Below are 26,266 nucleotides of genomic sequence, written 5' to 3'. Positions count from 1 at the left end.
GGGGGCGGCGCTCATCGGGGAGGCTTGGGCCGCACAGGAGCCCACGGAGGGGGTGGGAGGCTCAGGCATGGCGGGCTGCAGGTCCCCAGCCCTGCCCCGCCGGAAGGCAGCTAAGGCCCGGCGAGAAATCGAGTGCAGCGCCAGTGGGCTGGCACTGCTGGGGGACCCATTACACCCTCCGCAGCCGCTGGCCCGGGTGCTAAGCCCCTCATTGCCCTGGGCCGGCAGGGCCGGCCGGCTGCTCAAAGTGCGGGGCCCACCAAGCCCACGCCCACCCGGAACTCCAGCTGACCCGCAAGCGCCGCCCGCAGCCCCAGTTCCCGCTCACGCCTCTCCCTCCACACCTCCCTGCAAGCTGAGGGAGCCGGCTCCCGCCTTGGCCAGCCCAGAAAGGGGCTCCCACAGTGCAGCGGTGGGCTGAAGGGCTCCTCAAGTGCCGCCAAAGTGGGAGCCCAGGCAGAGGAGGCGTGAAGACCGAGAGAGGGCTGTGAGGACTGCCAGCACGCTGTCACCTCTCAGCACCATCTCAGCTCACTGCAACCTCCGCCTCCTGGGTTCAAGTGATTCTCCTGCCTCAGCCTCCCAAATAGCTAGGAATACAGGTGCAAGCCACCACACCGGCCAATTTTTGTATTTTTAGTAGAGACAGGGTTTCACCATGTTGGCCAGGCTGGTCTCGAACTCCTGACCTCCCGTGATCCACCTGCCTCAGCCTCCCAAAGTGCTGGGATTACAGGCGTGAACCACTGCGCCCGGCCCATCCAGCTAATTTTTAATTTTTTTGAGAGATGGGGTCTTGCTATTTTGCCCAGGCTAGTCTCGAACACCCGGTGTCAAGAGATCTTGCTGCCTCCGCCTCCCAGAGTGCTGGGATGACAGGCGTGAGTCACCATGCCCAGCCTAGACACAGTTCTGAAGGGACAAAGGGGGCCTCCGCTCCCTCCTTTCAATCTTCAGCTAGGCCAGGCTCCCACTTGGGTCCTCCAGCCCTCAGTTTCCCCCTGCACCCAGCCAGGCCAAGCTGCAGAGTTGCCCGGCCCAGAGCTGGGAGGGGGCGTGGCGGGACCCGCGCTTGCAGCCGCGGGACGGAAGGGGGCGCGAACTTCCCCGCGGCGGGGCCTGGGGGGCGGGGCTGGGAGGGGCGGGGCCGCGCCCCGTGCTGGCCAATCAGCGCCCGCCCCGGTACCGGGACCCGCCTCCGCGCCGCAGCCCCCGGGGGGTCCGGCCCGGCCGAGCCTCGGTGTCCGGCCCCGCGGGGGAGGGGCGCGGCCTGCGGGGCGGGATCGGGGCCGGGTCTGGGGCCCCTCCCGGCGGCCTTCGAGCCCTGCCGCCCGGCTCGGCGCCGCCCGGAGCCCCTCGGCAGTCCCGTCACGTCTCCTCCAGATTAGGCATTAACTCGGGTGCAGCCGCACTTCCGGGGGGCCGCGGCGGGGGAGGGGCGCCTGCGGGATCCAGACCCGCCCCCCACTCTCCCCTCCCCGCCCCCTCCCGGGCCGCCCCTTTCCCGCCCCACGGCCGCGCCGGGCGCTGCGTCCCGGGGCTTTGTTCGCGGCGGCGCGGGTCGCCGGCCTCCGGGCGGGCCGGGGGAGGGAGGAGGGAGGGGGCGGGAGGGGGAAGGAAGGAGGAGGGGGAGGAGGAGGGCGCGGGGAGGGGGTAGGGGGGCGGGGAGGAGAGAGGGGGAGGGGCGCCGCCCGGGCCCCGCCCCCGCCCGCCCGCCCGCGCTCCGCCCGCCCGCGCTCCGCCGCCTCCGGAGCTGCGTCCCGTCCTGTCCAGTCCCGTCCCCGGCGCGGCCCGCGCGCTCCTCCGCCGCCTCCCGCCTGCGCCATGGCCGGCCCGTCCCACCCGGGCCCGCTGCGGCCGCTGCTGCCGCTCCTTGTGGTGGCCGCGTGCGTCCTGCCCGGAGCCGGCGGGACATGCCCGGAGCGCGCGCTGGAGCGGCGCGAGGAGGAGGCGAACGTGGTGCTCACCGGGACGGTGGAGGAGATCCTCAACGTGGACCCGGTGCAGCACACGTACTCCTGCAAGGTGCGCCCACCCGGACCCCGGCCTCCCCTCGCGACGCCTGCCGCCCCGCCGGGACCCCCGCCCCAGGCCGTGGGAACCAGCCCCGGTCGCTCCGCAGCCCCCGCTCCGGCTCCCTTGGCGACCGCCAAACCCCGGGAGGGGGGGTCGTCGGGTCCCGGGAAACTCGCGGGCGCCGGGGAAAGTTGCTGCGCCGCCGCCGTCCTCCGCCTGCCGCCGCCTCCCTCCTCGCGGAGACAAGTGCACCTCGCCCACGGACTGCGGCTGCCGCGCGCCCTCCCTACCGGCCGAGAAGGAGAGGGGCCTGGGGAGGGGGGGCCTTTGCCCGGGCGGGGAGCGGGGGCTGGGCCTGGGATCCGCTTGTTCCCCTCCCCAGAGGCCTTTCCCGGGGCGAGAGGGGTTGGTCAGGAGAGAAAAAGGGGCGCACAGCCTGAGCTCCCAACCCCGGGAGCCAGGTGGGGGGTGCCGCAGTGGTGCGGGGGGGGGGGGGCGTGCAGGAGCAGAGAGGTGGGCGGGGCCGTCACCGGGCCTCGTGTGCTTGGGGGCAGGGCCGGTGCCCCATCGCGCTCCTGCGGGAACCGGGGCTCCCCACCCCGGGGAGGGGAAGTTTCCCTGGTTTCTCCTTCAGGTGCTTCTGGGAGCCCCCGGGGTAGGTACGCTGGGACCCCCACCATCTTCTCCTAGTAGGGGCTCGGGGGACCCAGAGCCGGCTCCCGTGTACCCCCAAAACCATCTCCTGGGACCAGAAATCCACTCGTTTCCCTCCACGGAGGTGGAGAAGGTGGCAGCTTCTTTCAGACTGGCCGGTGCGGGCTACAGCTGGGCTCCCCCGCCGGCCCAGTCTCCTCCACAGCGGCCGGGGCACTTTGCCAGGCCCCTGCAGGATTTTCCCGGCTTCCTCCCCGCTGCTCCTGGGTGTGGCTGGGGTGGGGGAAGGCGATGAAAGCCACCAGGCCCTCCCCCTGCCTGGGTCATCTGCCTCCTGGAGCCTACTGTTGGGGGGCGTGGAAGAGGCTCTGCCTGCGCAACTGGAGGGGGTCCCTGCGGATGCCGCAGTCCTGAGGCTCCCAGCAGGGGCTGCGCAGTGGACAGGCCAACCATTGTCTCTCCCCCCATCCGGCAGCCCCAGCCCCCCAGATCACCTGAGGAAGGGGCTGCTTCTCCCGGCTTTGTTCTCAGGGGAGTGCGTGAGTGCGTGGGTCCCTGTCCCTGTGAGGGCCGCCAGGTCGGCTGTAGTCTTTACCACAGGCCACCGTCAGAGCAGCTGCCCTCAGGGCCCCAGGAGCTGAGAAGGTGGAGGGTGGGGCACCCTGCACTGCCCAAACTTGATTTCGTGGTTCACAGGCTGCCCTGAGTGCACAGACTGTAGAAGCCCCAGGAAGGGGCGTCTCAGCCCAGCCACGGGGCCAAGCTGGCCCCTTACCCCGACGCCCCGTCCCCCTCCTCCACTGCCCAAGCTTGCCGGGAGGTGGGCCCTGAGCACTGGGCAGGTGGGGAGAAGTGTGGAAGGCAGGCGCCCCAAGCCAGGTGGGCCCCCTTCCCAAATTCGGCCTTAGCTGATAGGGATGTTATTGGAGCTGGGGTGGCTGAAGTTGGTTAGACCTGGGGGAGGGCATGTGTTCACAGGTGACGACGCATCTCTGAGCGTTCCCGCATGGGCCGTGGTGGCCAGTGTGGGCTTCCCCCAGCTTCCGCCCAGCGGGCTGACTCAGAGGTCTCCCCACATCTCTGCCCAGGGCTTGAGTCTACTGTGGACATTTGCCCTAAACACCTAAAGCCCCCAGTCTAGCCCCTTCCCCAGGAGAGGACTAATGACACCTACCCCCACGTCCCCAGGAGAGGACTAATGACACCTACCGCCATGTCCACCCCAGGTTCGGGTCTGGCGGTACTTGAAGGGCAAAGACCTGGTGGCCCGGGAGAGCCTGCTGGATGGCGGCAACAAGGTGGTGATCAGCGGCTTTGGAGACCCCCTCATCTGTGACAACCAGGTGTCCACTGGGGACACCAGGATCTTCTTTGTGAACCCTGCACCCCCATACCTGTGGCCAGCCCACAAGAACGAGCTGATGCTCAACTCCAGCCTCATGCGGATCACCCTGCGGAACCTGGAGGCGGTGGAGTTCTGCGTGGAAGGTGTGTGGTGGGGGGCTCGTGTGGGGGCCTGCGGGGGTCGGGGCAGTGGCCAAGGTGGACAGGTTGCAGGGGTCGCTGTGAGGAGTCCTTTCGTGCTGTGCCGGAGGCTGCAGCACACGGTGTCTTGTACTCTGACCTGGGGTCTGACTGTGATCCAGCCTCATTCTCTGCTTCTCCGTCCCTGGCTCCCCAGCTGCATCTCCAAGCCCTCACATTAGACATCTTTGGCCCTGGGGCCCAAGGCAAGTCCCAGCCCTGCAAACAGATGGCCTCCTGCCTCCTCCCCTCCTCCCAGCTCTCCGTACTTCCTTCTGGAGGCCCCTTCTAGGGAGAAGCTGAATGTCTAGGGGACAGGTGAATGTCCCCAGCTGTGTAAGCCCCTGTGTTAGCCCGGACCTCCGTCTAGACGGGCCCGCGTGTCGAGCACCCCTCGCCGTGGGGATCGGGCGGGAGGGCGAGGCTGTGCGGCGAGGGCTTCTGCGGATGTGGAGGGTGTGGCATTTGCCGTCGTGAGGTCTTGCTTGCTGTTCCCGTGGCTCTGCCGAAGGGCCGAGGAGTGGCCCTCCCTGACCCCAGCCTGGTGGGGGCAGAAATCCCACGGCAGCCCCCGCAGGACAAGTCCCAGTTGGGGACTGAGATCGTTGGCTGGGGAATGTGGCAGGGAAAATATAGGAGGTCCCTGTCGCCCCCACATCCTGTCTGCTCCCTCATGGCTGCCTGGGAAGGGATGTGTCGGTGGGGGGGGTCTGGAGAATGCTTCCTCCTCAAGGCAACGGCAAGGGTCCTGACTTCCCGTCTCTCCGATCTGCTCCGTTGGCCGGCAGGAAACTTTGCTGCCCTGACATTAGCCTGGCTCTTGAGGGGTCCTTGTGAGGTCCTGGACTGTCCACTGCTCTTGCCTTCTCTGTGCATGCCTGGGGGCTGTGCAGGGGGAGGGGCAGCACCCAAAATAAGGAACGCTGCGGCCTTTTCCCCAGCCTGTGGTCAGTGGTCCCCAAGCTGCCTTCAGGGTCCAGGGCCTCAGTGCAGCACAGAGGAGGGTCCCCTGGGTCCCCCACTGGCAGGACATGATAACCTTGGTCCTCTTCTGAGCACTCGTGGTCTGGGGGAAAGATGGGGGCGTCGTGGACTCAGGATAGGCTGTTGGGAGCTGAGGAGGGGCTCGAGAAGGGGGTTAGGGCGAGGAGAGGTTCCTGTCCCTGCAAGATCAGGAGAGGGAGTCACTAACCCCACAGCCAGGTGGGTCCAGCCCGAGAGTCCGTGACTTAGTAGCTGAGGACTTGCTCTAGGGTCAGAGGGCACATGGCAGGAGAGTCACCCCGGCCGAACGAGGCTCTGCATCTTACCGAAGCCGCTCTACGCGTGCCAGGCCCTGGCTCTGGAGCGAGTGCCCAGGCGGAGCAGAGCGCTGGGAGGAGGGTCCGTGGGGAGCCCCTGCCAGGTGGGTGTGGCTTAGCCCAGCTGTGGGCAGTCGCACTCAGGGACGAGCTCCAGGTGGGGAGCCTGGGACCCACAGCCAGTATGCAGCTTGGGGAGCACCCGGGAGGGGCTGTGGCCACCGGACCCCCTGGGGTGGGGCTGGCCAGGGGAGGGTTAGCCAGGGAGGACTGTCATGGGAGGGGCCTTGCAGGTGAGCCAGGGGCCAAGGGGAGCCTCAGGAGGGAAACAGCATGAGGAGTGGGGAGCCCAGGAGCTTCCGGTGGGACATGTGGAGCTCTGCTGTGGAAGTAGACCAGGGATATCTCGGGTGGCTGGGGTCCCTGGCTGCCGGGACAGGGTAAATGCCTCCCAGAAGCCTGGGCTGAGCCCTGAGGGACAAGGTCTCTGGAGCCAGTCTGGCTGGAGAAGGGACAATTCTGTGTGCCCACCCCTCCCCTCACACTGGGTGGTGTGGGAGGTGGGTCCACCTCCTGCTCTGTAGGAGATAAGGACATTGAACCCCACCCTGGGCCCTCTGGTAGCCAAGGCCTCACCCTAGTGAGGGGGATGGACGGAGGGGGCTTGAGCCTAGCTGACCTCTCCCCATCTGACTCCGACCCCACCTCCCAGGGCACAGGATGACGTCTGGGCAGCCCCTAGTCTTCAGAAGCTACCCCTGAGACCACAGGGTCCCACCTTGTATGGGGAACCCCATCCTGGAGACAAAGGCCCCTCCGAGCTCCCCAGGTCGGGGAGGGCCACGCCCCTCACCACCCCTGCCCGGACACCGCCTGAGGTGCACCTGCTGCTGGGCCACACCTGGACTCAGCTCTACTGAGGACTTCCTTTCCTCAGTTTCTCACCTGGCCCTGCCAGGTCTTCCTGGCCCTGCCCAGCCAAGGCCCCTCCCCCAGTCAACAGCCCTCAGAAAGGCTCCTCCCCCCTTCTCTGCCTAGGGAGCCACATTCCTGGCATAACTAAGACAGGTATGTGTCCCTCCCTCTGCGCCACCTTTGGGCGGGGGAGGCCCGCTGCTCCCTCCGGAAGGAGACCCCCGCCCCTGCTTTGTCAGGGAAGTGGCCTGGCCTCCGCAGTGCCAGCTGCCCAGGGCTGGCGGCTGAGCGGGCGACTCCTCCAGCCCTCGCCACCCTGTCCTGTCTGGGCACTGCCCATGCCCTCCCAGCCCACCTCACAAAGGCTGGTCCTAGAGCCTCCCTGAAGCCCCCAGGAGGGACTCCTGGCTGAGGGCCGGCCAGGCCGCCCGGGGCCCATTCCTCCCTGCTAGGAGCCAGGAGCAGAGAAAGGGAGTGTTGTCTGCCCCTGCCGGGGCCTGGCACAGGGACAGGGCAGGGGGCCAGGGTCAGAGTGAGTCTGGCGCCTTCCCAGCCCGGCCCTGCCCAGCTCTGAAGCCCGGGGTCCCGGCGGCCTAGTCGCGGCCCCGCCTGTATTCCGGCGTGTGCACCCTCCCTTCCTCCCTGCCTGGCCAGCTGTCTAGGCCTCAGGACGGCAGTCCTAGGGGAAGCCCAGAGTCCCACGGCACCGGGGACAGCATCAGTGCTGGGGTTGAGGGGCCCGACAGCCCCAGACCAGGCTCCCCTCAGTGTGGGGCAGTCTAGGAGTTGGGGGAGGTTTCTGGGATGCAGGAGGACCTCCCATAGGGCTGGGCCCAGCCCCCTCTCCTGCCCAGGGCTCAGCTCCTGCCCCCAACTCCTCCGCATTCCTGCCACCCTCTCCTGCCCCCTCCTGACTCCAGGTTCTCATCCTGCCCCCTGGTTCCCCCACCCCCACCCCATGAGCCCCTCTCTGGCCCTCCCCCAGGCAGGTCTGGGCTCGAGGCTGCTGCCCCAATCTCCCTCCTGCAGCTGGGAGGGGGTCTCCCGGGTGGGAGGGCAGAGGGCCTACCTCTGTCCCTCCCCACTCACCTCTGTGTCTCCCCACCCAGGGGCTCCTGGTGGGAAGTGGGGCTCCACCTCTGTTTCTCCTGGAGCTGGGAGGGGGGTCTGCCAGGTGAAGGGCCCACCTCTGTCCATCCCAACCCCGGGGCTCCTGGTGGGAAGTCGGGGCTCGGTGCTTCCCGCCTGCGTGAATGGACTTGTCCCGTCTTTGACTTCTCCTGGGCTTGCCCCTGCCTTGGCCTGGGGGGGGGGCTTTGCTGGCTGAAACCAAAGGGAGTGAGGTGGTGGCAGGGGTAGGGGAATCGGGCTGGTCAGTTCTGTGGAGATGACCTCTTTGAGAGGGCCGAGCTGAGCTGGGGGAAGGAACTCTTGGCTTTTTCCAGACCCCACCCCACCCCCTCACTCCCCACCCAGAGAACAGCCCTGGCTCCATTGTTCCTGCAGACTAGAGAGGGAAGGTTGTTTTGGAACTGGGCTCGCTCCCGCTTGTCCACACTGGCCGCTCTGGTGGGGCCTCTGTGGGTGGTGGTGGGGATGGCACCTGCTGCAGCCTCCAGGCCAAGGTAGGGGAGAAGGAGGTTAGGGTGAGGACAGGTTCCTGTCCCTGCAAGATCAGGAGAGGGAATCATTAGCCCCACAGCCTGCAGAAGGCGGGATGGGGCTGCTCCAGGGAAGGGGGTGCCCGTGCCTCGGGGCCACAGGTCCGGCCAGAGGTCATTCCAGCCAGCCCCGTGCAGCTTCCTTCCTGAAGGGCTGACTCTGCCCCCATCACCGCAGGAGGGTGGAAAACAACTGCAGAAGCAGACGCCCCACGCCCAGGGCTTTGCTTCCACCTGTGGGACCCAGGTCCGCAGCCCCACCAGCGGCCTGGGTGGGGCAGGAACGGACCCCCTCCCTGCAGTCCTGGTTCTGGCACCCCCCTCCCCACTTGGACTGGGCTCCCCAGGGCCCCCGAAGCCCAGCGGGGCTGGGGCTGCAGACGGAAACACCGTGGTGGCCCGCCCACCTCAGGATGGAACCCCGGGGTCCCAGGAGGTGCCTGCCCCTCAGAGATGAGAAAAAGGAAGTGCAGGGCTGAGATATCACCCCATGGACAGTCGCCCGCTGGAGGAGGAGGCTCTGTACCCCTGCACCTCCTGCCTGCTGGGTGAGCTGCTGGGAGCTGCACTGGGGCTCAGAGCAGTCCTGTGCGCCCCTCAGGCTGTGGCAAGATCGTGGCTGGGATCTAGGGAATGAGGCAGGTCTCTAGCGGAGCCTGCAGCACTGAGGGAAGCCCCCCCGAAGGGGCCTCTCCCCCCAGCACAGATCCTGGGAACTTCTTCTGAGGAAGGCCCCCTGCCAGGGGCAGCTCACAGCAGGACCTGGGAAAGGGAGACGGCCCCTCCCAGCCCCCTCCTCCTGCAGTCCCCCCACGGAGCAGAGGCGTGGGAGAAGGGGCGCGCTGTGTCCTACAGGCAGCCGGCTGTTTCCAGCTGTGTGGCCTGCGTGTGTGCACGTGTTTGTGTGTGTGTGTACACGCATGTGTGTGCACGTGCCTGCAGCCTCAGATGTACCAGTCTGTGCACTTCAGAATTCTGTGTGGAGCCTCCACTAGTGGGCCATGGTTCTTACCACCCTATGTCCCCGGGTTCAGCCCGGGCCAGTGCTGCAGGTGTGGGGCTGGTGGTGGGTGACCCTGGCCTGTCCAGGGGGCCTCGGAGCTGGGCTCTTCCTCTGTCCTTGTGCACGTGTCTCGCCTCAGCTTGCTGTTGGTTTTCCACTCTCCTGCCCCCTGCTCACTGCGTCCAGCACGCTGCCCCGTGTCTGGCAAAGGGCCCAGGACCTTCTGCAGGCGCTGCCTCTGAGATGACCAGTGTGGTTTCTGAAGGTTTGAGATGAAGGCATGCTGGGTCCCTTGGGGCTGCAGTGAGGACAGGAGAGGGTCCTGGGTCACAGTCCCTCACATGCCTGTGGGACCTCAAGACTGACACAGATGCCCACCCCTGCCCAGATGGGGCTCTGTCTGGGGGCAGCAGGGCAGTCTGGGAGTCAGACCAGGCCTGGTCAGTGTGGGAGCGGGGGTCTGTCGCTGGCCTGAGCCTCCCTGCCCCGCCCTTTGGCAGCCACCTTGGCCACCCCCACACTGGGCCCTAGGAGAAGCAAGCCCCTGTGTGTCCGCAGGTGGGAGGCTCCCACGCACCCCCACTGGAGAAGCACAAGCACAAACACCGGCCCACGGCAGCCCTGGCCCACAGCAGCTGGTGGGGAGGGGCTGTGCCCCCTTCTTTCCCCAGGGGAGGCTGGGGTGTGAGCAGGGCTCACCATGACCTTCACTGATTTCATCATCAGTGCCTTCCCCATTCACACACTCACGGTTGGCACCTCCACGGGGCTTCCCAGGGAAGCCGGGAAGGAGCTGTGCATTGAGGGGTGAAGGCCCGTGCAGAGAACCGTGGGAGAAAGAGGCTGTGGACACGGGGCGGGAGAGAGGGCTGGGGCGCAGTCATCAGCTGCCGTGACCCCACAGCTGGGAGCAAGCTGATTCCTGCCTCGGAGCTGCCGTCTCCCCTGCTGGCCTCTCCTGCTGGCCGTTCTCTCTCCCATGGGGAAACGCCCCCCCCCTACCCCCGCACCTGGCTGGCGGTACCTGTGGGCACTGACTGCTCCACGCCAGCTGTTTTCCTTGGTTGGGGTTGGGGGCACCGAGCGTTTGGGTGGACCGGAAGTCAGCGTCTGCATTCGAGCCTGTGTGCGGTGCGTGGGCCAAGGGCACCCCCAGCCACGCCACCCTTTCCGAAGGAACCGAGCCCCAGCCCCTCTGGGGCCTGCCAATTGCCAGAGAGCCCCAGTGCTCCACCCACTCCAGGCCCCAACCCCCGCCTTCTGAGGGCAGGATAAGTGCCTGCAGGTGCCCAACCAGAGTGTGCCTGTGTCCACACGGGAACATATGGGTGGGAGGTGAGGGGAACGTGCCTTCCCAGTGTATGGGTGGGGGTTGAGGAACAAAATTAATGTTGCACAAAGATATGGGGGGGGACGCCCAATATCTATGCAGGCAGGTCGGGGGGATATCAGTGTCTATGCAGGCAGGTGGGGGGGCATCAGTGTCTATGCAGGCAGGTGGGGGGCATCAGTGTCTATGCAGGTGGGGGGATCAGTGTCTATGCAGGCAGGTGGGGGGCATCAGTGTCTATGCAGGCAGGTGGGGGGGCATCAGTGTCTATGCAGGCAGGTGGGGGGCATCAGTGTCTATGCAGGCAGGTGGGGGGCATCAGTGTCTATGCAGGTGGGGGGATCAGTGTCTATGCAGGCAGGTGGGGGGGATATCAGTGTCTATGCAGGCAGGTGGGGGGGCATCAGTGTCTATGCAGGCAGGTGGGGGGCATCAGTGTCTATGCAGGCAGGTGGGGGGCATCAGTGTCTATGCAGGTGGGGGGATCAGTGTCTATGCAGGCAGGTGGGGGGGATATCAGTGTCTATGCAGGCAGGTGGAGGGCATCAGTGTCTATGCAGGCAGGTGGGGGGGATATCAGTGTCTATGCAGGCAGGTGGGGAGCATCAGTGTCTATGCAGGCAGGTGGGGGGGGACATCAGTGTCTATGCAGGCAGGTAGGGGGAGGGGGACATCCCGCGTCTATGTGGGCAGGTGGAGGGAGAGAATTGAGGCTGGGGCTGGGGTCGGCAGTGGGGCTGAATGGGGCAGAGTGGGGGTCAAGGAGCAGGGGTGGTGCTGGGCAGGCCAGGAATACCCATTGTGTGGCCGTGTGTGTGTGTGCAGTACATGGTGCTGTGAGATCAGCATGTGTGTGTGCAGTGCATGGTGTTGAGTGTGAAATCGTGTGTGTGCAATGCATGGTGCTGAGTGTGAAATCGTGTGTGTGTGCAGTGCATGGTGCTGTGTGAGATCAGCATGTGTGTGTGTGCGCAGTGCATGGTGCTGTGTGAGATCATGTGTGTGTGTGTGCAGTGCATGGTGTGAGATCAGCATGTGTGTGTGTGCAGTGCATGGTGCTGTGTGAGATCAGCATGTGTGTGTGTGCAGTGCATGGTGCTATGAGATCAGCATGTGTGTGTGTGCAGTGCATGGTGCTGAGTGTGAGATTGTGTGTGTGTGCAGTGCATGGTGCTGAGTGTGAGATCAGCATGTGTGTGTGCAGTGCATGGTGCTGTGAGTGTATCAGCATGTGTGTGTGTGCAGTGTATGGTGCTGTGAGTGTATCAGCATGTGTGTGTGTGCAGTGCATGGTGCTGAGTGTGAGATCAGCATGTGTGTGTATGTGTGTGCGGTGCATGGTGCTGTGAGTGTGAGATCAGGGACCAGGGGGCTAGTACTCTTTCCTGCACATGAGCCTGCGTGGGCTGGTCAGGGCTGAATGATTTTGTCTGAAGATCCCAAAATAGCTCAAGTCGCTTGAGCTCCCTGCCTGGCTGGGCCTGGGGCCTCAATGGCCCTTTGTCTTTCTGAAGGCATCTGGGCCTCTGTGGGGGGCTCAGACACTGACTGGGGCTGGGTGGGGCCAGGCTGCCTGCCTGGTTCCCCTTCCCCTGGCCCAGCCCAAGGGGCCCTAAGCCTCATTCCAGTGTTGGCCTGGGGCAGCCAGGCCCCCCACGTGACTTTCAGCTTGTTGGGCCCCCTTTGCTGGCAGATCCCAGGGTCTCTCTGTGTGGGGGCAAACTTCCCAGGCAGTGTTTGAGGCCCCCTCTGCCAGCCCGTACCTGGGGCTCCCCCACCCCTCCCACATTGTGGTACCTGTCCTCCTCCTGCAGAGCCCGCCCAGAGATCCCATGGCTGAAGGTGGTGGCAGCAGGCGGGCTGGCACGTGACCTGGTAGCACGGCCTGGGTTTGACCCTGGCACTGCCCCTGGGACTCAGAGCTGGGAGGTGAGAAATGGGGAATGCATGTGAACCACCTGCCTCTGCACAGCAAGTCCTGTTCTGGGTTTTCTCATCCCTGGGCCACACCCCGCGCTGGGGAGTTAAAAGTCAGACCCTGCCCGGGGCACCCACAGTCAGCGCCGCCGGCACACTGTCAGCCTGGTGTGGACAGTGCCAAGGTCCAGCAGGGTGGGGTGGTTGGGGTAGGAGCTCCCCTGAGGAGAGAGTGAGGCCAGCAGGGGTGGGTCTGCAAGTGCTTCCTTTGACAGCTGCTCTGGATGGGACGTGGCTTGGGGTGGGTGAGAACCCTTGGCTGAGTTTGGATTTTCCTGCAAGGTTTCATTGGAACACCAGGTTCCAGGGCCGTAGAGATGTGGAGTCCTCCTGTCTGGGTGATGGCATGGTGCTGGTCCCTGGCTGTGGGGTGGAAAGGAGTCCCAAGAGAGGGAGCTGGCAAGACAGGACCTTCCCAGCTAAGGTGGGGTTGGTGGGATTTGGCTGGGGCCCTTGGAGGAGCCTGACCAGGAGGTGAGACAGGGCACCTGGAGGGAAGGAGGCGTTGGGGAGAATCCAGATGGAGGCCATGGGGTTGAGGGGCCCAGACACCCAGCTGGGGGACTCCAGGAAGGCAGCAGGTGTGGGCAGTGGGTCCTCTGGGGTGGACTGAGGTGAGGCCTGGGTGTGACCACGCGGTGGCACTGGTGGCTGCCGGCAGCTGTCGTCTGCAGAGTGGGTGAGACCGAGTGTGGCAGATGGCTTGGTCCGCGGTGCTGGAGGGGACTGGTGGAGCAGAAGCGCCCTGGTGCCGGGTCCTTGCTTTCCTGGAGCTGGGGCTTGGGGAATGGGGTAGGTCATTGCAGGGACAGAGGAGAGGGCATGGTAATGGGTGCGCAGGGGTCCCTTCCAAAGGCTGCGGGTGGCCAGGGGTGTGCGGGGGCGCTGAGGTGCGGTCGCCGAGAGATTCTGGCCTCCAGGGTGGTCGGGCCTGGCATGGACTCTAGGGAATGGTGCACACACCGGACCGGACGGGCCCCTCCCTTACCCCCGGATCCCCCGGCTGGGCAGCGGCCAGGGAGAGGGGCGACCTACGGGGGCGGGTGTGGGGACGCCGGACTACGCGTCAGGAGTCCCAGATGGGCCCAGACCCCCATTCCCCGCCCCGGGCCGCAGTGACGTCAGGGCCCGGACGTTCCCGGAACGGCCTCTTGGGGGCGTTCCAGCCCCACGGACCCGCAGGGAGTCCCCGCCGCAATTTGCATGGGGCTCATTTGCATGACCCCGCCCCGCGCGGGAGTCGGGGGCGCCGGCGACTGGAGGAGCCACTGTCAATCCCCAGGGGAAAGTGGGCGAGGCGATTTCTGGGCCGCTCACCTCACTCCACCCTCCAGCTCGCGCCGCACCTGGGGCCCTCCCCCACCTACGCCCCGCCAGGGCGGGGCCGCGGGCGCAGACACTCGCGGGCACACGCACGACGACGCGCACACGCGGTCGCACGCGGCCCCCCGAGCCCCCTGCGGCGACTCCGATTCACCCCCGCGGGTGCGGGGCGCGGACCCGCCCAGCCCAGCTCCTGCTCCCCAGGCGCTTCCTCCTCCCGCGACCTGCCCCGGCCGCACCCGCCTCCGCTCCAGCACGCGACCCTGCCCGGCGCGACCCCTGCTCCCCCGGCCCAGCCCCACCGCTGCCCTCGACTCAATCCCAGTTGAACGCCCGCAGCCTCAGTCCCACCCCCGGCCCAGCCCCAGCGCCCCCAGTCCCACCCCCGGCCCCAGCTTCAGCCTCAGCGCCCCCAGGCCCAGCCCCAGTCCCACCCCCAGCCCCAACACCTTCAGGCCCACCCTCGGCCCCAGCCTCAGCCACCCCAGCCCCAGTCCCGGCCCAGCCCCAGCCCCAGCGCCCCCGGCCCCGGGCCCAGCCCCAGCCCCAGCCCCAGCCGAGCACCCCCGGCCCCGCCTGCCCGGCGTTCCCTTTTGTGCGGCGCTCTCCCGTCCGCATCCGCCCGATCCTCTGGAACTCCCCGCGGACGCCGGGGTCCCTGGAGGCGGCTTCCTTTGTCTCTGCTCCCGCCCTCCCTCCGCGGCGTCTTCGCCCCTCACTCACCTCCCCAGCCCCGCGAGGACGAGGGGAGCTGGAGGGAGCCCGCGACCCGGCGCGGCCTCCGCAGGCGGCGCTTTCTTCTCGCTCCCGACGCGGCCGCCCCTCCTGCCTGCCCGCTCCTATCGCCGCTTCCGCCTCTGCCGGGGACGGGGACAGCAGACCCTCGGCGCCCGGACCCCGCGCACCTGCCGCGCGCACCGCCTCTCCGGCCTGCGCGGCTCCGGGGGCTCCGGGAAGACCAAGCGCTGGCGGCCAGCCCGGGGAGGCTGTGGGCAGCAGGGGTGGCCGCGGGCTCGCAGTCTCTCCTCCGCCTACCTCGGAGCCCACATTTGGGATTTCTACTCCGGGAGAATTCTGCCCTCCTCCCACGATGAGCCTGGAGGACTGGAGCCGGGACCTGGCACCCCCAGGGCTGTGACTGGGTGAACTCTGAGGGCACAGCTGCTGTCCGCCGCCCCAGGGGTCCCAGGATGGGGCGAGCAGCCCTGAAGAGGCCCAAGGGCACCCCGTGAGAAGCCTCCACGCTCTGAGAGTGGGGCGCAGAGCAGGAGCCCCGGGCCATGCCTCCGCTGCCGCTGGCGCGGGACACCCGGCAGCCGCCTGGCGCCTCCCTGCTGGTGCGAGGCTTCATGGTGCCCTGCAACGCCTGCCTGATCCTGCTGGCCACCGCCACGCTCGGCTTCGCGGTGCTGCTGTTCCTCAACAACTGTAGGTGGCCGCGGGCGGGGCGCCGCACTGGCCAAGCCTCAACCCCGAAGCCCCTGCACATAGAGGCTGGAGGCCGCGGCGGGTCCGCGGGGCTCCCGGCAGCTTCCCGGGGATGGGATGGGTCACTCTGCGGACCCCTCGGTCCCTGGAGGCCGTCCTTGGGCTCTCAGTGGGCCTGGCCCTCACCCAAAGCTGCAGAAACACTTTCTGCGGGAGCTGGGGAGGGAGGGGCAGCCGGCTACACTGAGAGCCGGCAGTTGGGGGTAGGGCAGGACCTGCGGTGGACTCTTCTGGGGAAGGGGGTCCTGCCTGCACCCCTGTGGCTGGGGCCCCATCTGACAGGGGTCAGGCCATGACTATTTGGCTGGAGGGGCAGAGAAAAGCAGGGGCCTCTGTCTCAGACCTCAGCCAGCCCATGGGGTCAGGGCTGGACCCTTCAGCATCCCTGCCTCCCCAGCCTGGATCCCTGGGGCTAGCGGTGGGGCGGGGGTGGGTGGGCAGGGGTGCCCCTTTCCAGGCTGGGTAAAGGGATGGGACAGGGAGGGGCCTGCTCAGAGGAGCCTAACTTGGGGATTTGTTTTCTTCCAGATAAACCCGGGACCCACTTCACTCCAGTGCCTCCGACGCCTCCTGATGGTGAGTAGGGCTGAGTTCGGGGGACCTGGATGGGCTGTGGCACTCTTGGGAGTCAGGGGCCATTTGGAGGTGTGCACCCAGATGTGTGGAGTGTGTCTGGAGTGAGGAGGAGGCTGGACAAGGGCACCTGCGTCTGTCCTGGGAGTCCGCAGCAGTGGGCCGCAGTAGGAACTCGGGGACTAGAGGCCGCCGCCTGACGGCACTGGACCTCGGCTCTCACTTCTCTGGGCCTCAGCCCCCTCAGCCTCAAAACTGGGAACAAGTCCTGGGACCCACAGGTTGTGAGGTGATGTCAGACCTGTAGGGCGGGGCCAGAGTCCGGTCAGGGGGCTCCGCTCTATTGTCCTCCCTTCTCCCTGTTCAGCAAGGGGTGGGGCTGGACAGAGGCTGGAAGTGGACAGGAGCTTGCAGGGAAGGCTGAGCTGGGGGAGGGCCCTGGCCTGATCAGCGACAGCTGTCTGGGGAGGGGCCTGGAGGGCGGCAGTCTGTCCCTGGGACTCTGCAGGCTGTCATGGGGGGGCACAAGTGATGGAGGGGGCGGGCTGACCTTGTTGACCTGCTTTGTGAGGTGGGGCCTGTCCTCCCCGGGGTGCTTCTGGTGTTTGGGCCACTGTCATCGGGGTGGTGTGAGGGGAAGAGAGGAAGTGGTCAGCACTGCAGAGGAACACGGACGGGGGGACCGGTGGCTCCCTCGCCAGGCCTGGGGTCCTTTCCAGCAGGTGGGGAAGGAGCACCTGCCCCATCACTGGGTCTCACTTGCATTCAGTTGTGTGTGCAGGGCTGTCTGTGAGGGCTGTGCTGAGGCCTTCCTGACCAGCACATGGGGTGGGAAGGACGACCTGGGGAATCCTGAAGTGATCTGAAGACAGAGCCCTGGGCTGGATAGATCGTCTCGGCCACTTTCCAGGTCTTGGGAGTGGGGGACGATGGCTGGAGGAGGTGGCCAGGCCTTGGCAGGGGGCTCTGTGATGCCCGCCTGTGCTGAGAGGTGGGGGCAGGGGTGGGGGCAGTTTGGGATGCTCAGTGGTCTGAAAGATAGGGTGGGGTCTTCCCTGGGAGTGTGGAGTTTAGGCACCTGGGAACCGGAGCTGGATTCAGGGGTGTGAGATGGAGGCACTCTGCTTCCTCGACCGCCTGCCAGGCTGGGGTGACCTGTAGTCAGCTGTGCTTTACTCCTGAAGCCGCACACCAGCAAGTGGGCAGTGGTTCTCCCACACTTGGCTACTCAACTCGTGGTCCGAGGGACTCTGGCCTGGGGCAGTGCTGGGCCTGGGGTGAGGAGCTGGGCAGCAGGAATGGGGAATGGTGGCTGTGGGAACCCGTCCTACCCCTGGGCTCTAGCCCTGCAACCTGTCTGTTGGCCCCCAGCCCCTGATGGCCCTCCAACACCCGCCCCCCAACCCCACCAGGCTGTTCCTGTGAGATCCCAAAGGCTCCTCAGAGCACCAGGCTTCTCTTGGACTGTGGGGAGAGGAGACCGGTCTGCGTGGCCAAGGTGATTGAGGCCTCTGAGGGGCCTCATGCCGGTGGGGTTGCTGTCCCCCTTCCTGAGACTCAGGAGCCCTGTGGGTCAGGGCAGCACAGCACCATAGGTGGTTTGTGACCTGAGGCATTTGAGGGGACACGGGGTTGCAGGGGCCTGCAACAGGCTGGGAGAGCAGGTAGGTGAGCAGCTGGCTTGTCCTGGAAGACCCTCTCCCTCCTGGCAGCCCCAGGACTGGGGGCAGGAGGGTATGGACTCAGAGAAGGACCCGAGTCTTGCAGGAAGGGGCCTGAACCCTCCCAGTGGGCTGGGTCCTGGGGAGGAGACAGGTCTATGCAGGTCTATGCTGGTGGCTGGGGCCGGGCAGGGCCAGGGCAAGAACTGAGTTTCCACCACCTGTGAGCCAGAGGCCTGGAGCCAACTGGATTTAAAGAGGTGCTCAGGTGGGAGGTCCTCTCTCTTAGCATCCTCAGCCACTTTTCCTGACACCCAGAAGGCTGGGGAGTGTCTCCTTTTCTTTACACACTGCCCCCTTCACCTGGTCACAGCCCACCCTGCCACACAGTCACGGAGGGCTCCACACAAGGCCATCGTGACCCACATGCCACCTAACTGCGGTCATAGTTACAGGCCAGAGCTCACAGCAGGGCTGGGGCATCCTCTCCATCCCCCAGCCTACCCAGGACCAGGAAGGGAGTTAAATATACCCGCTCCTATAAAAAGCACTGCCGCCTCCAGCATTGCACACGGTGGGAGGCCCCGTCACGCTGCGGGAGAGTGGGTGGGGAGGCCCAGTGGCCGGGGAGGGGCCCCTGCAGGAGGTGGAGCTAAGACAGGCATGGCAGGACCCCCAAAAATGACCCATCGGGAACACAGGGCTCTCAGGGGCCTAGGTGTGTCACCTGCATCTATGAGGGGCCGTGTGGGCAGGTGACCGGAGCACAGATGTGTCTGAGCCCAGTGCTGGCATTTCTAGCAGTGTGGCCTTGTCAGGTGGCCTCAGCTATGTCTCACCTTCCTCCTGCCAGCTGGCTGGGGAGACATCTCGGGGCGTGGCTGCTGTGATGTGCTGTGCCTGGCGGGTACGTGCGTGTGTGCCATCACCACGTGCACCTGTCTTCAGGTGATCTCGTGTGGAGCCTCTATGATCCCCTAGGCCTGTGGGGACTCAGCACGGTGGTGGGAGCGGCCCCTCACCTAAGCCCGCAGTGTGAGCCGAGAATGGGGGGGTGGGGCTTCCCGGAGGCCGTGATTCCTGAGCTCACTCTTGAGGGGCAGATGTGTTTCCAGCCTGGATGGGGATAGGAGGGAGGGACCAGCACTGTGACCTTTAAACCCTGGGCTGGCCGGCAGTGTCACACCATCAAATGCTGTGAGGGAGATCCACCCCCACTCCACAGCTGGGGCCACATTCCAAGAGGAGCGGACTCTCTGAGGCCCTGGAGGCAGAGGGGAAGGGGCCAGGACCTGGCCCTGCATACCAGATGGGGATGGGGGGCCAGTGCTCAGCCTGGCTTCAAGGTCCCGCCAGGTACCCAAGGTCTCTCCACTGCCCTGCCACATTGGTCCAGCAGCTGGTCACTCAGAGCCTGTCCCTAAGGTACCTCTAGGCTCCCATCCCAGAGCTTGCTCTCCATGCCCCTGCAAGCAGTCCAGCCCCGCTCACCCTGGTGAGCTGCCATCACCACCTTCTTCCCCAAGGCTCTGTCTTGGGACGTAGCAGGACCTCGGGCTGGACTATGGAGGGAGCTGCGGGTCCTGGTGGATGAGGAGCATGCCGGCCATCCAGGAACAGTGCCCTTGGCCATGGTGTCAGGGCCTTGGGAGAGGTCTGGCTGAGCCAAGGTGACCAAAAGGGGAGAAAGGCTCAGGAGCCCTGGTGCAGGGAGGTGACTGGGTCCTTGGCCATGGGGTTGGGACCTGGGGGGAACCATTGGTCCACAGGTCCAGCCGAAGCCCAGGAGAACAGCTGGCTGGGCATCAGCAGGTGCCCGTTGGATTTGGACTGGGAGTCCCAGGGCCTTGGACAAGGCAGGGCCAAAGGGAGAGGGAGGTGCTGAGGGGAGAGAGAAGGGGAACCAGAAGGGAAGTGAAAGGGCCAGGGGTGCATGTGGTTTGAGTTTGGTTTGAGCCAGGACGGGGGAAGGCCAGTGGTGATGACAGCCCTCATGACTATACTTACAATGGCAGCAGATGGGCCACATAGCGCTGTGGGCTGGGCACCCTCTAAGCTTTGCAGATACTGGCCCATTTAACCCCACAATCCTGGGAGGTAGGTCCTATTGCTCCTATTCACAGAAGGGGACACTGAGGCCCAGGCAGGTGATAACCTGCCCACATTCCCACAGTGGGTAATGCAGAGCTGAGCAGCCTGGCTGTAAGACCTGAGGTGGGAGAGGAGCAGAAGAGGGGTGGGGGCACAGCCAAGGTTTGGGGAGGAAGACAGGGATCTGGTGGGGGGAGCATGGGTAGGTTGCAGGGATGGCAGGCTGATGGCCCTCACTCAGCCTTCTGGGGTGGGGGCAGGGACACCCAGACAGACAGCGCCAGAGCCTGGGGTGGGCTGTTGCTATAGCAACAGCTGGCTCCAGCTCCCAGTGCACCCACCCTCCTTGGAGATGGGGGGGTTTCCTCCTGCCCCATTTCACGAGCCTGCTGGGAAGTGATGGGTGGTAGCCACCCCTCTGACATGACTTATTAATGATAATTGGACCCAATTAAACATTTATTAAATCCAGACAGCTGCAGCCCCTAACGGGCCCTTCCCTGATCCTGGGTGGGCCATGCTGGGGGTGGGGGTGCTCAGGATGGGCTGCCACAGGGGCCCTGGGTTTTAACGTGCCTGAGGCAGCTTTGTTGGCCACGTTGAGGTCTGGTGAATGGGACGTGTGTCAGGCGCTGTGGTCTGCAGCTGTAAGAACTAAAATGAGCAACAGTTCCTGCCCCTCTCCAAGAAGGAAGTTCGCTTTGACAGAAAGTGAGGGCGATGGAGGAGACAAGAGTGAGGTGGGGGGCCAGGGGGATGCCCAGGGAGGAGGGGGCGTGTGGGTGCCCCAGGGATCCCAGGGAGCGATGGGAGGCTGCAGAAGGGCACAGGCCTGCCGCGGGTGGGGGGCTGGCCAGGGAGAATAGGAGATAGTAGAGGCGGAGGCCAGGAATTTGCACTTCTCCAGGGAAGCTGGGGAAGAGTTGGGGAGAGGGAGGCAAGAAGATTCCCCCCCCCCCCATCTTAGGCGCAGGGAGCGGTCAGGGAGGCGCCAGAGGTGGGCCAGAGCTGTGACCTGGCCTCACACCCCGTCCCGGTGGGGCTCTCAGGCCCCTGAGGGCCAGACGCGGGACCTGGGTGCGACCCGGGCGGGAGGCGGCAGGGCTCAGCTGTGCTGGACGCTGCAGCAGCGCGGGAAGGGGCTCCCCCGGCTCCATGGGGTGAATCGGTGAGGGGCTCCGGTGCCGATGTGGAAGGAGCTCCTGAGCAGAACTGGGGCCTGGACTGCTTGTGCCCGAGTTGGTTTCGAGGCGTCTCTGCTTTTCGCTGGGGGCCCACGAGGTGGGTGGGAAGTGGGTGCTCGCCCGTCGCAGAAACAGAGTCGGGTGCCGCCTGCGGCAGACGCCCCTCTCCGCGCCTGCAGGTGCGGGGTGGGGGAGAAAGGTCATCCCTGGAGAGGCCCGGGGCTGGCGGGAATCCTCGGCGGGCGGGGTCTGCGAGGGGCAGGGCCGGTCCTGTGAGCGCACGCACGCGTGTCCGTGTCCGTGGTGGACCCCCGATGCGGCGCGGGGGGGGGGGTGAATGCGCGGGCTGCGAGCACGGCAAGGTCTCTCAGGCTTGTGGACGTGGGTACGGGCGTCCCGGCACCCTGAGCTTTCTCCCCCACCCGCCCCAGCGTGCCGGGGAATGCTGTGCGGCTTCGGCGCCGTGTGCGAGCCCAACGCGGAGGGGCCGGGCCGGGCGTCCTGCGTCTGCAAGAAGAGCCCATGCCCCAGCGTGGTGGCGCCGGTGTGTGGGTCGGACGCCTCCACCTACAGCAACGAATGCGAGCTGCAGCGGGCGCAGTGCAGCCAGCAGCGCCGCATCCGCCTGCTCAGCCGCGGGCCGTGCGGTGAGCGGGGCGGGGCCGGTGCCTGGGGCGGGGAGGGGCGGGGCCTATGAGATGGAGCGAGGCTGGGAGGGGCTTCGGGGCCAGTGGGGCGGGGGCGGGGGCGGGGCCTGCGGGGCCCGGCGGGGAGGAGCGGGGCTGGGAGGGGCCTGGGGGCGAAGCGGGGCCCGGCGGGGAGGAGCGGGGCTGGGAGGGGCCTGGGGGGCGAAGCGGGGCAAAGCGGGGCGGGAGCGGGGGCGGGGGCGGCCCGTCTGACCGGCAAGCCCCGCCCGCAGGCTCGCGGGACCCCTGCTCCAACGTGACCTGCAGCTTCGGCAGCACCTGTGCGCGCTCGGCCGACGGGCTGACGGCCTCGTGCCTGTGCCCCGCGACCTGCCGTGGCGCCCCCGAGGGGACCGTCTGCGGCAGCGACGGCGCCGACTACCCCGGCGAGTGCCAGCTCCTGCGCCGCGCCTGCGCCCGCCAGGAGAATGTCTTCAAGAAGTTCGACGGCCCTTGTGGTGAGCGCGGCGGCGGGCGCACGGCTCGAGCTCTGTGGGCGCGCGGCGACAGCGTCCTGACTCCTGCCCTCGACCCCCAGACCCCTGTCAGGGCGCCCTCCCTGACCCGAGCCGCAGCTGCCGTGTGAACCCGCGCACGCGGCGCCCTGAGATGCTCCTACGGCCCGAGAGCTGCCCTGCCCGGCAGGCGCCAGTGTGTGGGGACGACGGAGTCACCTACGAAAACGACTGTGTCATGGGCCGATCGGGGGCCGCCCGGGGTCTCCTCCTGCAGAAAGTGCGCTCCGGCCAGTGCCAGGGTCGAGGTGAGCGGCTCCCCCGGGGGAGGGCTCCGGCCAGTGCCAGGGTCGAGGTGGGCGGCTCCCCCCCGGGGGACGGCTCCGGCCAGTGCCAGGGTCGAGGTGGGCGGCTCCCCCGGGGGACAGCTCCGGCCAGTGCCAGGGTCGAGGTGGGCGGCTCCCCCGGGGGGAGGGCTCCGGCCAGTGCCAGGGTCGAGGTGGGCGGCTCCCCCGGGGGACGGCTCCGGCCAGTGCCAGGGTCGAGGTGGGCGGCTCCCCTCCGGGAGGGCCGCCTGCTCCCCTGCTCCCTGCACATCCCAGGGCAGGGATGGAGGGTGCTCCGGCCCCTCCGTGATTCCCTCTTCCCTGCGCCCTAGACCAGTGCCCGGAGCCCTGCCGGTTCAATGCCGTGTGCCTGTCCCGCCGTGGCCGTCCCCGCTGCTCCTGCGACCGCGTCACCTGTGACGGGGCCTACAGGCCCGTGTGTGCCCAGGACGGGCGCACGTATGACAGTGATTGCTGGCGGCAGCAGGCCGAGTGCCGGCAGCAGCGTGCCATCCCCAGCAAGCACCAGGGCCCGTGTGGTGAGCGCCCCGGGGTGGAGGCCAGGCGGGGTGGGCTGCTCCTGCGTCAGTCCCTGCCTGGACATCACATGCCATCTTCATCCATCATGTTCCTCTTGGGGTCCTGGGAGTGGGCCGGTCCCTCTGGGAAGGCTCTGGGGAGGGTGGAGCGTGTGTGCGGAGGGTACCTGGATACCTGGGGGCTGGTGAGGCAGAGGCGGGGCCTTGTCCAGGCTCCCTGGTCCTTGCCCTCAGCCATGCCCTCCCTGGGAGTCCTCTGGCCTGTCCGCATATCTCCACGCTGTAAGCACAGGCTGTTGGGGTGGGCAGGCTGGACACAACACCACGGTCCTCACTCTTGGGACATGGGCAGCCGTCGGCCGTTTTGGAGGCAGTGTCAGGACTTGAAGGGCCGGGGGAGGTAGTGGCCGTCGTGTCCCGTCGTGTTCGTCTTGGTCAGTTCGCCCATCTTCTGGTCTTTCTCTCTGCGTCTGTTTCTTCTCTTTGGTCTCTTCTTCCCTGTCGGCTCCGCCTCTTGTGTCTTCCAGCCTGACCTGCTGGCAGGATGAGGTGCCGTGCCTGCCCTCCAGGAGCCCGCAGCCCGAGGTCTGCCCCTGGTGCGGCAGGGGGGGTGGCTTGCTGCTGCCTGGCCTTGTGGTCCTCAGAGCAAGTGGACAGACACCTCCTCCCCCGTGCAGCCCTGGGTGTGACTCTGGGGGCGCAGGCTCCTCCCACCCACAGAGAGCCCCCCCACATGCATGGGTGTCCTGGGGATCCTGGTGGTCAGGGGTCAGTGGCCTGGGCAGGCTGGGGAAGCCTGGCCCTCCCATAGCCTGCTGTGGACAATCAGGAAGCCCCAAGCTTGGGGGCAGCCCCGCCCGCAGCCACCGGGGACTCCTGGGTGTGTGTTCCACTCGCCTCTGCCGCGTGTCTGTCCCTTTCTCTGCCGTGTCTGCTGTGCATCTGGCCCTTCTCCTGTGTTCTCTCTTCCTCCACCATCCCCTCCCTGGGAGAGGGACTGCTGCGTGGGGCTGGGGGCTTTGCCTGCAGCGGAGCGGGGGCTTGTGGGACCACTGAGCCCCTGTGTCCTTCCCAGACCAGGCCCCGTCCCCGTGCCTCGGGGTGCAGTGTGCATTTGGGGCGACGTGTGCTGTGAAGAACGGGCAGGCAGCGTGTGAATGCCTGCAGGCGTGCTCGAGCCTCTACGATCCTGTGTGCGGCAGCGACGGGGTCACATACGGCAGCGCGTGCGAGCTGGAGGCCACGGCCTGTACCCTCGGGCGGGAGATCCAGGTGGCGCGCAAAGGACCCTGTGGTCAGTGGCGGGTGAGGGGTCTGGTGGGGGTCGGGGAGAGAGAGGTTCCTGGTCGCCTGGTGATGGAAGCTCCTCCCCAGACCGCTGCGGGCAGTGCCGCTTTGGAGCCCTGTGCGAGGCCGAGACCGGGCGCTGCGTGTGCCCCTCTGAATGCGTGGCTTTGGCCCAGCCCGTGTGTGGCTCCGACGGGCATACGTACCCCAGCGAGTGCATGCTGCACGTGCACGCCTGCACACACCAGATGGGCCTGCACGTGGCCTCAGCTGGACCCTGCGGTGAGTGAGGCCCTGTGGCCGGGCGGGCCAGGGTCCTGTGCCTCCCTCAGCCTGGGCCTGCCGACCCCTGCCTGGCTCTGTCTCCTGCAGAGACCTGTGGAGATGCCGTGTGTGCTTTTGGGGCTGTGTGCTCGGCAGGGCAGTGTGTGTGTCCCCGGTGTGAGCACCCCCCGCCCGGCCCCGTGTGTGGCAGCGACGGTGTCACCTACGGCAGTGCCTGCGAGCTACGGGAAGCCGCCTGCCTCCAGCAGACACAGATCGAGGAGGCCCGGGCAGGGCCGTGTGAGCAGGGTAGGCCGGGGGACGCTGGCGAAAACTGCTGGGCTCTGGCTTTGGACAAGAAGCCCCTGGGTGACTCTGCTCCCCTTACCCGCAGCCGAGTGCGGTTCCGGAGGCTCTGGCTCTGGGGAGGACGGTGACTGTGAGCAGGAGCTGTGCCGGCAGCGCGGTGGCATCTGGGACGAGGACTCGGAGGACGGGCCGTGTGTCTGTGACTTCAGCTGCCAGAGTGTCCCAGGCAGCCTGGTGAGCCCTGTACCCCTGGCTCTCGGCGGGCGGCGGGGACGGGGCTGCGGCCGCTCACACTGACACCACCCTCCAGGTGTGCGGCTCAGATGGGGTCACCTACAGCACCGAGTGTGAGCTGAAGAAGGCCAGGTGTGAGTCACAGCGAGGGCTCTACGTAGCGGCCCAGGGAGCCTGCCGAGGTGAGCCGGCTGCACGTGGGGTCTCAGGCACAGGCGGGGCGGCGTCTGGGTTTCCGTGTCTGGATGTGGGTGTGCCCGTGTGCTGCCATGGGCCCCTGTGGACGTGCGTATTGTGTTGTAAGTGAGCATCGTCCAGTGTTGGTGCCTGTGCACATTTGTGCAGCTGCGTGTGTGGGCGTGTGTGTCCATCAGTCAGTGGGCGTGCACCAGGCCAGGCCTCAGTGCTGAGAGGCAGCGTGAACCATGCGGGGCCCCACCGTGTGGGCACTTTCTCTGCATACGTCGATCCAGTCGATGTATCACATCAATTAGGTAAAAGTGGTGCCCGGTGTGTGTGATGCGCGTGCACAGATGTGTGTCTGCAGAGGGGCGTTAACTGTACGGTTTGGAGGAATGTCGGTGAGATTGCGTGCTGACGTCTTCAGATGTCTGTTTCACAATTTGCAAGGAAGCTCGTGTGTGTGTGTGCACAGAGCTGCGTGTCTGTGATCTTTGGATGCTCTGTGTGTTGTGTGTTCCTGGACCTGCATTTACAGACATGTTCTTGCGTAAGATGTGGGAGCCTCACCTGTGTCCTCAGCCCCAGGCTCCCGGGCTCCTCTGGGAGCTGGGATCGGGAGGACTGAGTGGTGACAGTGGGGGTGGGTGGAGGCAGACTGGCTGGGTCCAGGGTGGGTGTCCAGCACTGCATGAAATCTGAGTCCCGTACCCTTTCCTGCAGGCCCCACCTTCGCCCCGCTGCCACCTGTGGCCCCCTTACACTGTGCCCAGACGCCCTACGGCTGCTGCCAGGACAATATCACCGCAGCCCGGGGCGTGGGCCTGGCTGGCTGCCCCAGTGAGTACCTGAGCTCAGCCCTGACCCCGGGCCTGGTGCGGCTGTGCGGCCACGTGAGCTTGTCCTGCCCTGGCCTTTCAGGTGCCTGCCAGTGCAACCCCCATGGCTCTTACGGCGGCACCTGTGACCCAGCCACAGGCCAGTGCTCCTGCCGCCCAGGTGTGGGGGGCCTCAGGTGTGACCGCTGTGAGCCTGGCTTCTGGAACTTTCGAGGCATCGTCACCGATGGCCGGAGTGGCTGTACACGTGAGTGACAGGGCCCAGGACTGGCCACCGGCTATGCCCTCCTACCTGTTCACCCCCATCACTGTGCTTCTCCTCACCTGCCCAGGCCCTGGCCTGACCCACACCTGGCTGGGGGCTGGGCAGAGCCAGGGTTGGGGACCAGGCTCTGGAGGAGGTGGGGAAGCCTGTCCAGGTGCGGACATCACATTCCTCCCCGATT

The 26,266-nt window shown here is 66.5% G+C and overlaps 1 protein-coding gene across 10 annotated transcripts in view; it reads left to right on the top strand.

Moving 5' to 3' along the window:
• Positions 1 to 1,730: 1,730 nt before the first annotated feature.
• AGRN (agrin) overlaps positions 1,731 to 26,266 on the top strand; it is a 34,947-nt gene continuing 10,411 nt past the window's right edge. For 5 of the 10 annotated variants that reach the window (XM_054661545.2, XM_054661529.2, XM_054661536.2 and 2 more), the window contains exons 1-14: positions 1,731 to 2,025; positions 3,897 to 4,158; positions 15,721 to 15,768; positions 21,133 to 21,348; positions 21,621 to 21,845; positions 21,926 to 22,150; positions 22,501 to 22,707; positions 23,783 to 24,001; positions 24,082 to 24,276; positions 24,367 to 24,567; positions 24,653 to 24,801; positions 24,878 to 24,983; positions 25,705 to 25,821; positions 25,903 to 26,067. In XM_054661545.2, the coding sequence (XP_054517520.1) occupies positions 1,825 to 2,025; positions 3,897 to 4,158; positions 15,721 to 15,768; positions 21,133 to 21,348; positions 21,621 to 21,845; positions 21,926 to 22,150; positions 22,501 to 22,707; positions 23,783 to 24,001; positions 24,082 to 24,276; positions 24,367 to 24,567; positions 24,653 to 24,801; positions 24,878 to 24,983; positions 25,705 to 25,821; positions 25,903 to 26,067 (2,536 nt within the window). In that variant the 5' untranslated portion in view covers positions 1,731 to 1,824. Of the gene's footprint in view, positions 2,026 to 3,896; positions 4,159 to 14,893; positions 15,133 to 15,720; positions 15,769 to 21,132; positions 21,349 to 21,620; positions 21,846 to 21,925; positions 22,151 to 22,500; positions 22,708 to 23,782; positions 24,002 to 24,081; positions 24,277 to 24,366; positions 24,568 to 24,652; positions 24,802 to 24,877; positions 24,984 to 25,704; positions 25,822 to 25,902; positions 26,068 to 26,266 lie in introns of those variants that run through there. The other 5 variants (XM_054661556.2, XM_054661557.2, XM_054661559.2 and 2 more) reach the window with 5 other exon arrangements.

This window comes from Pan troglodytes, chromosome 1 (genome assembly GCF_028858775.2).
Source record: "Pan troglodytes isolate AG18354 chromosome 1, NHGRI_mPanTro3-v2.0_pri, whole genome shotgun sequence".
Lineage (NCBI taxonomy): Eukaryota > Metazoa > Chordata > Mammalia > Primates > Hominidae > Pan > Pan troglodytes.
This window is presented reverse-complemented; position numbering and strand designations above follow the sequence as displayed.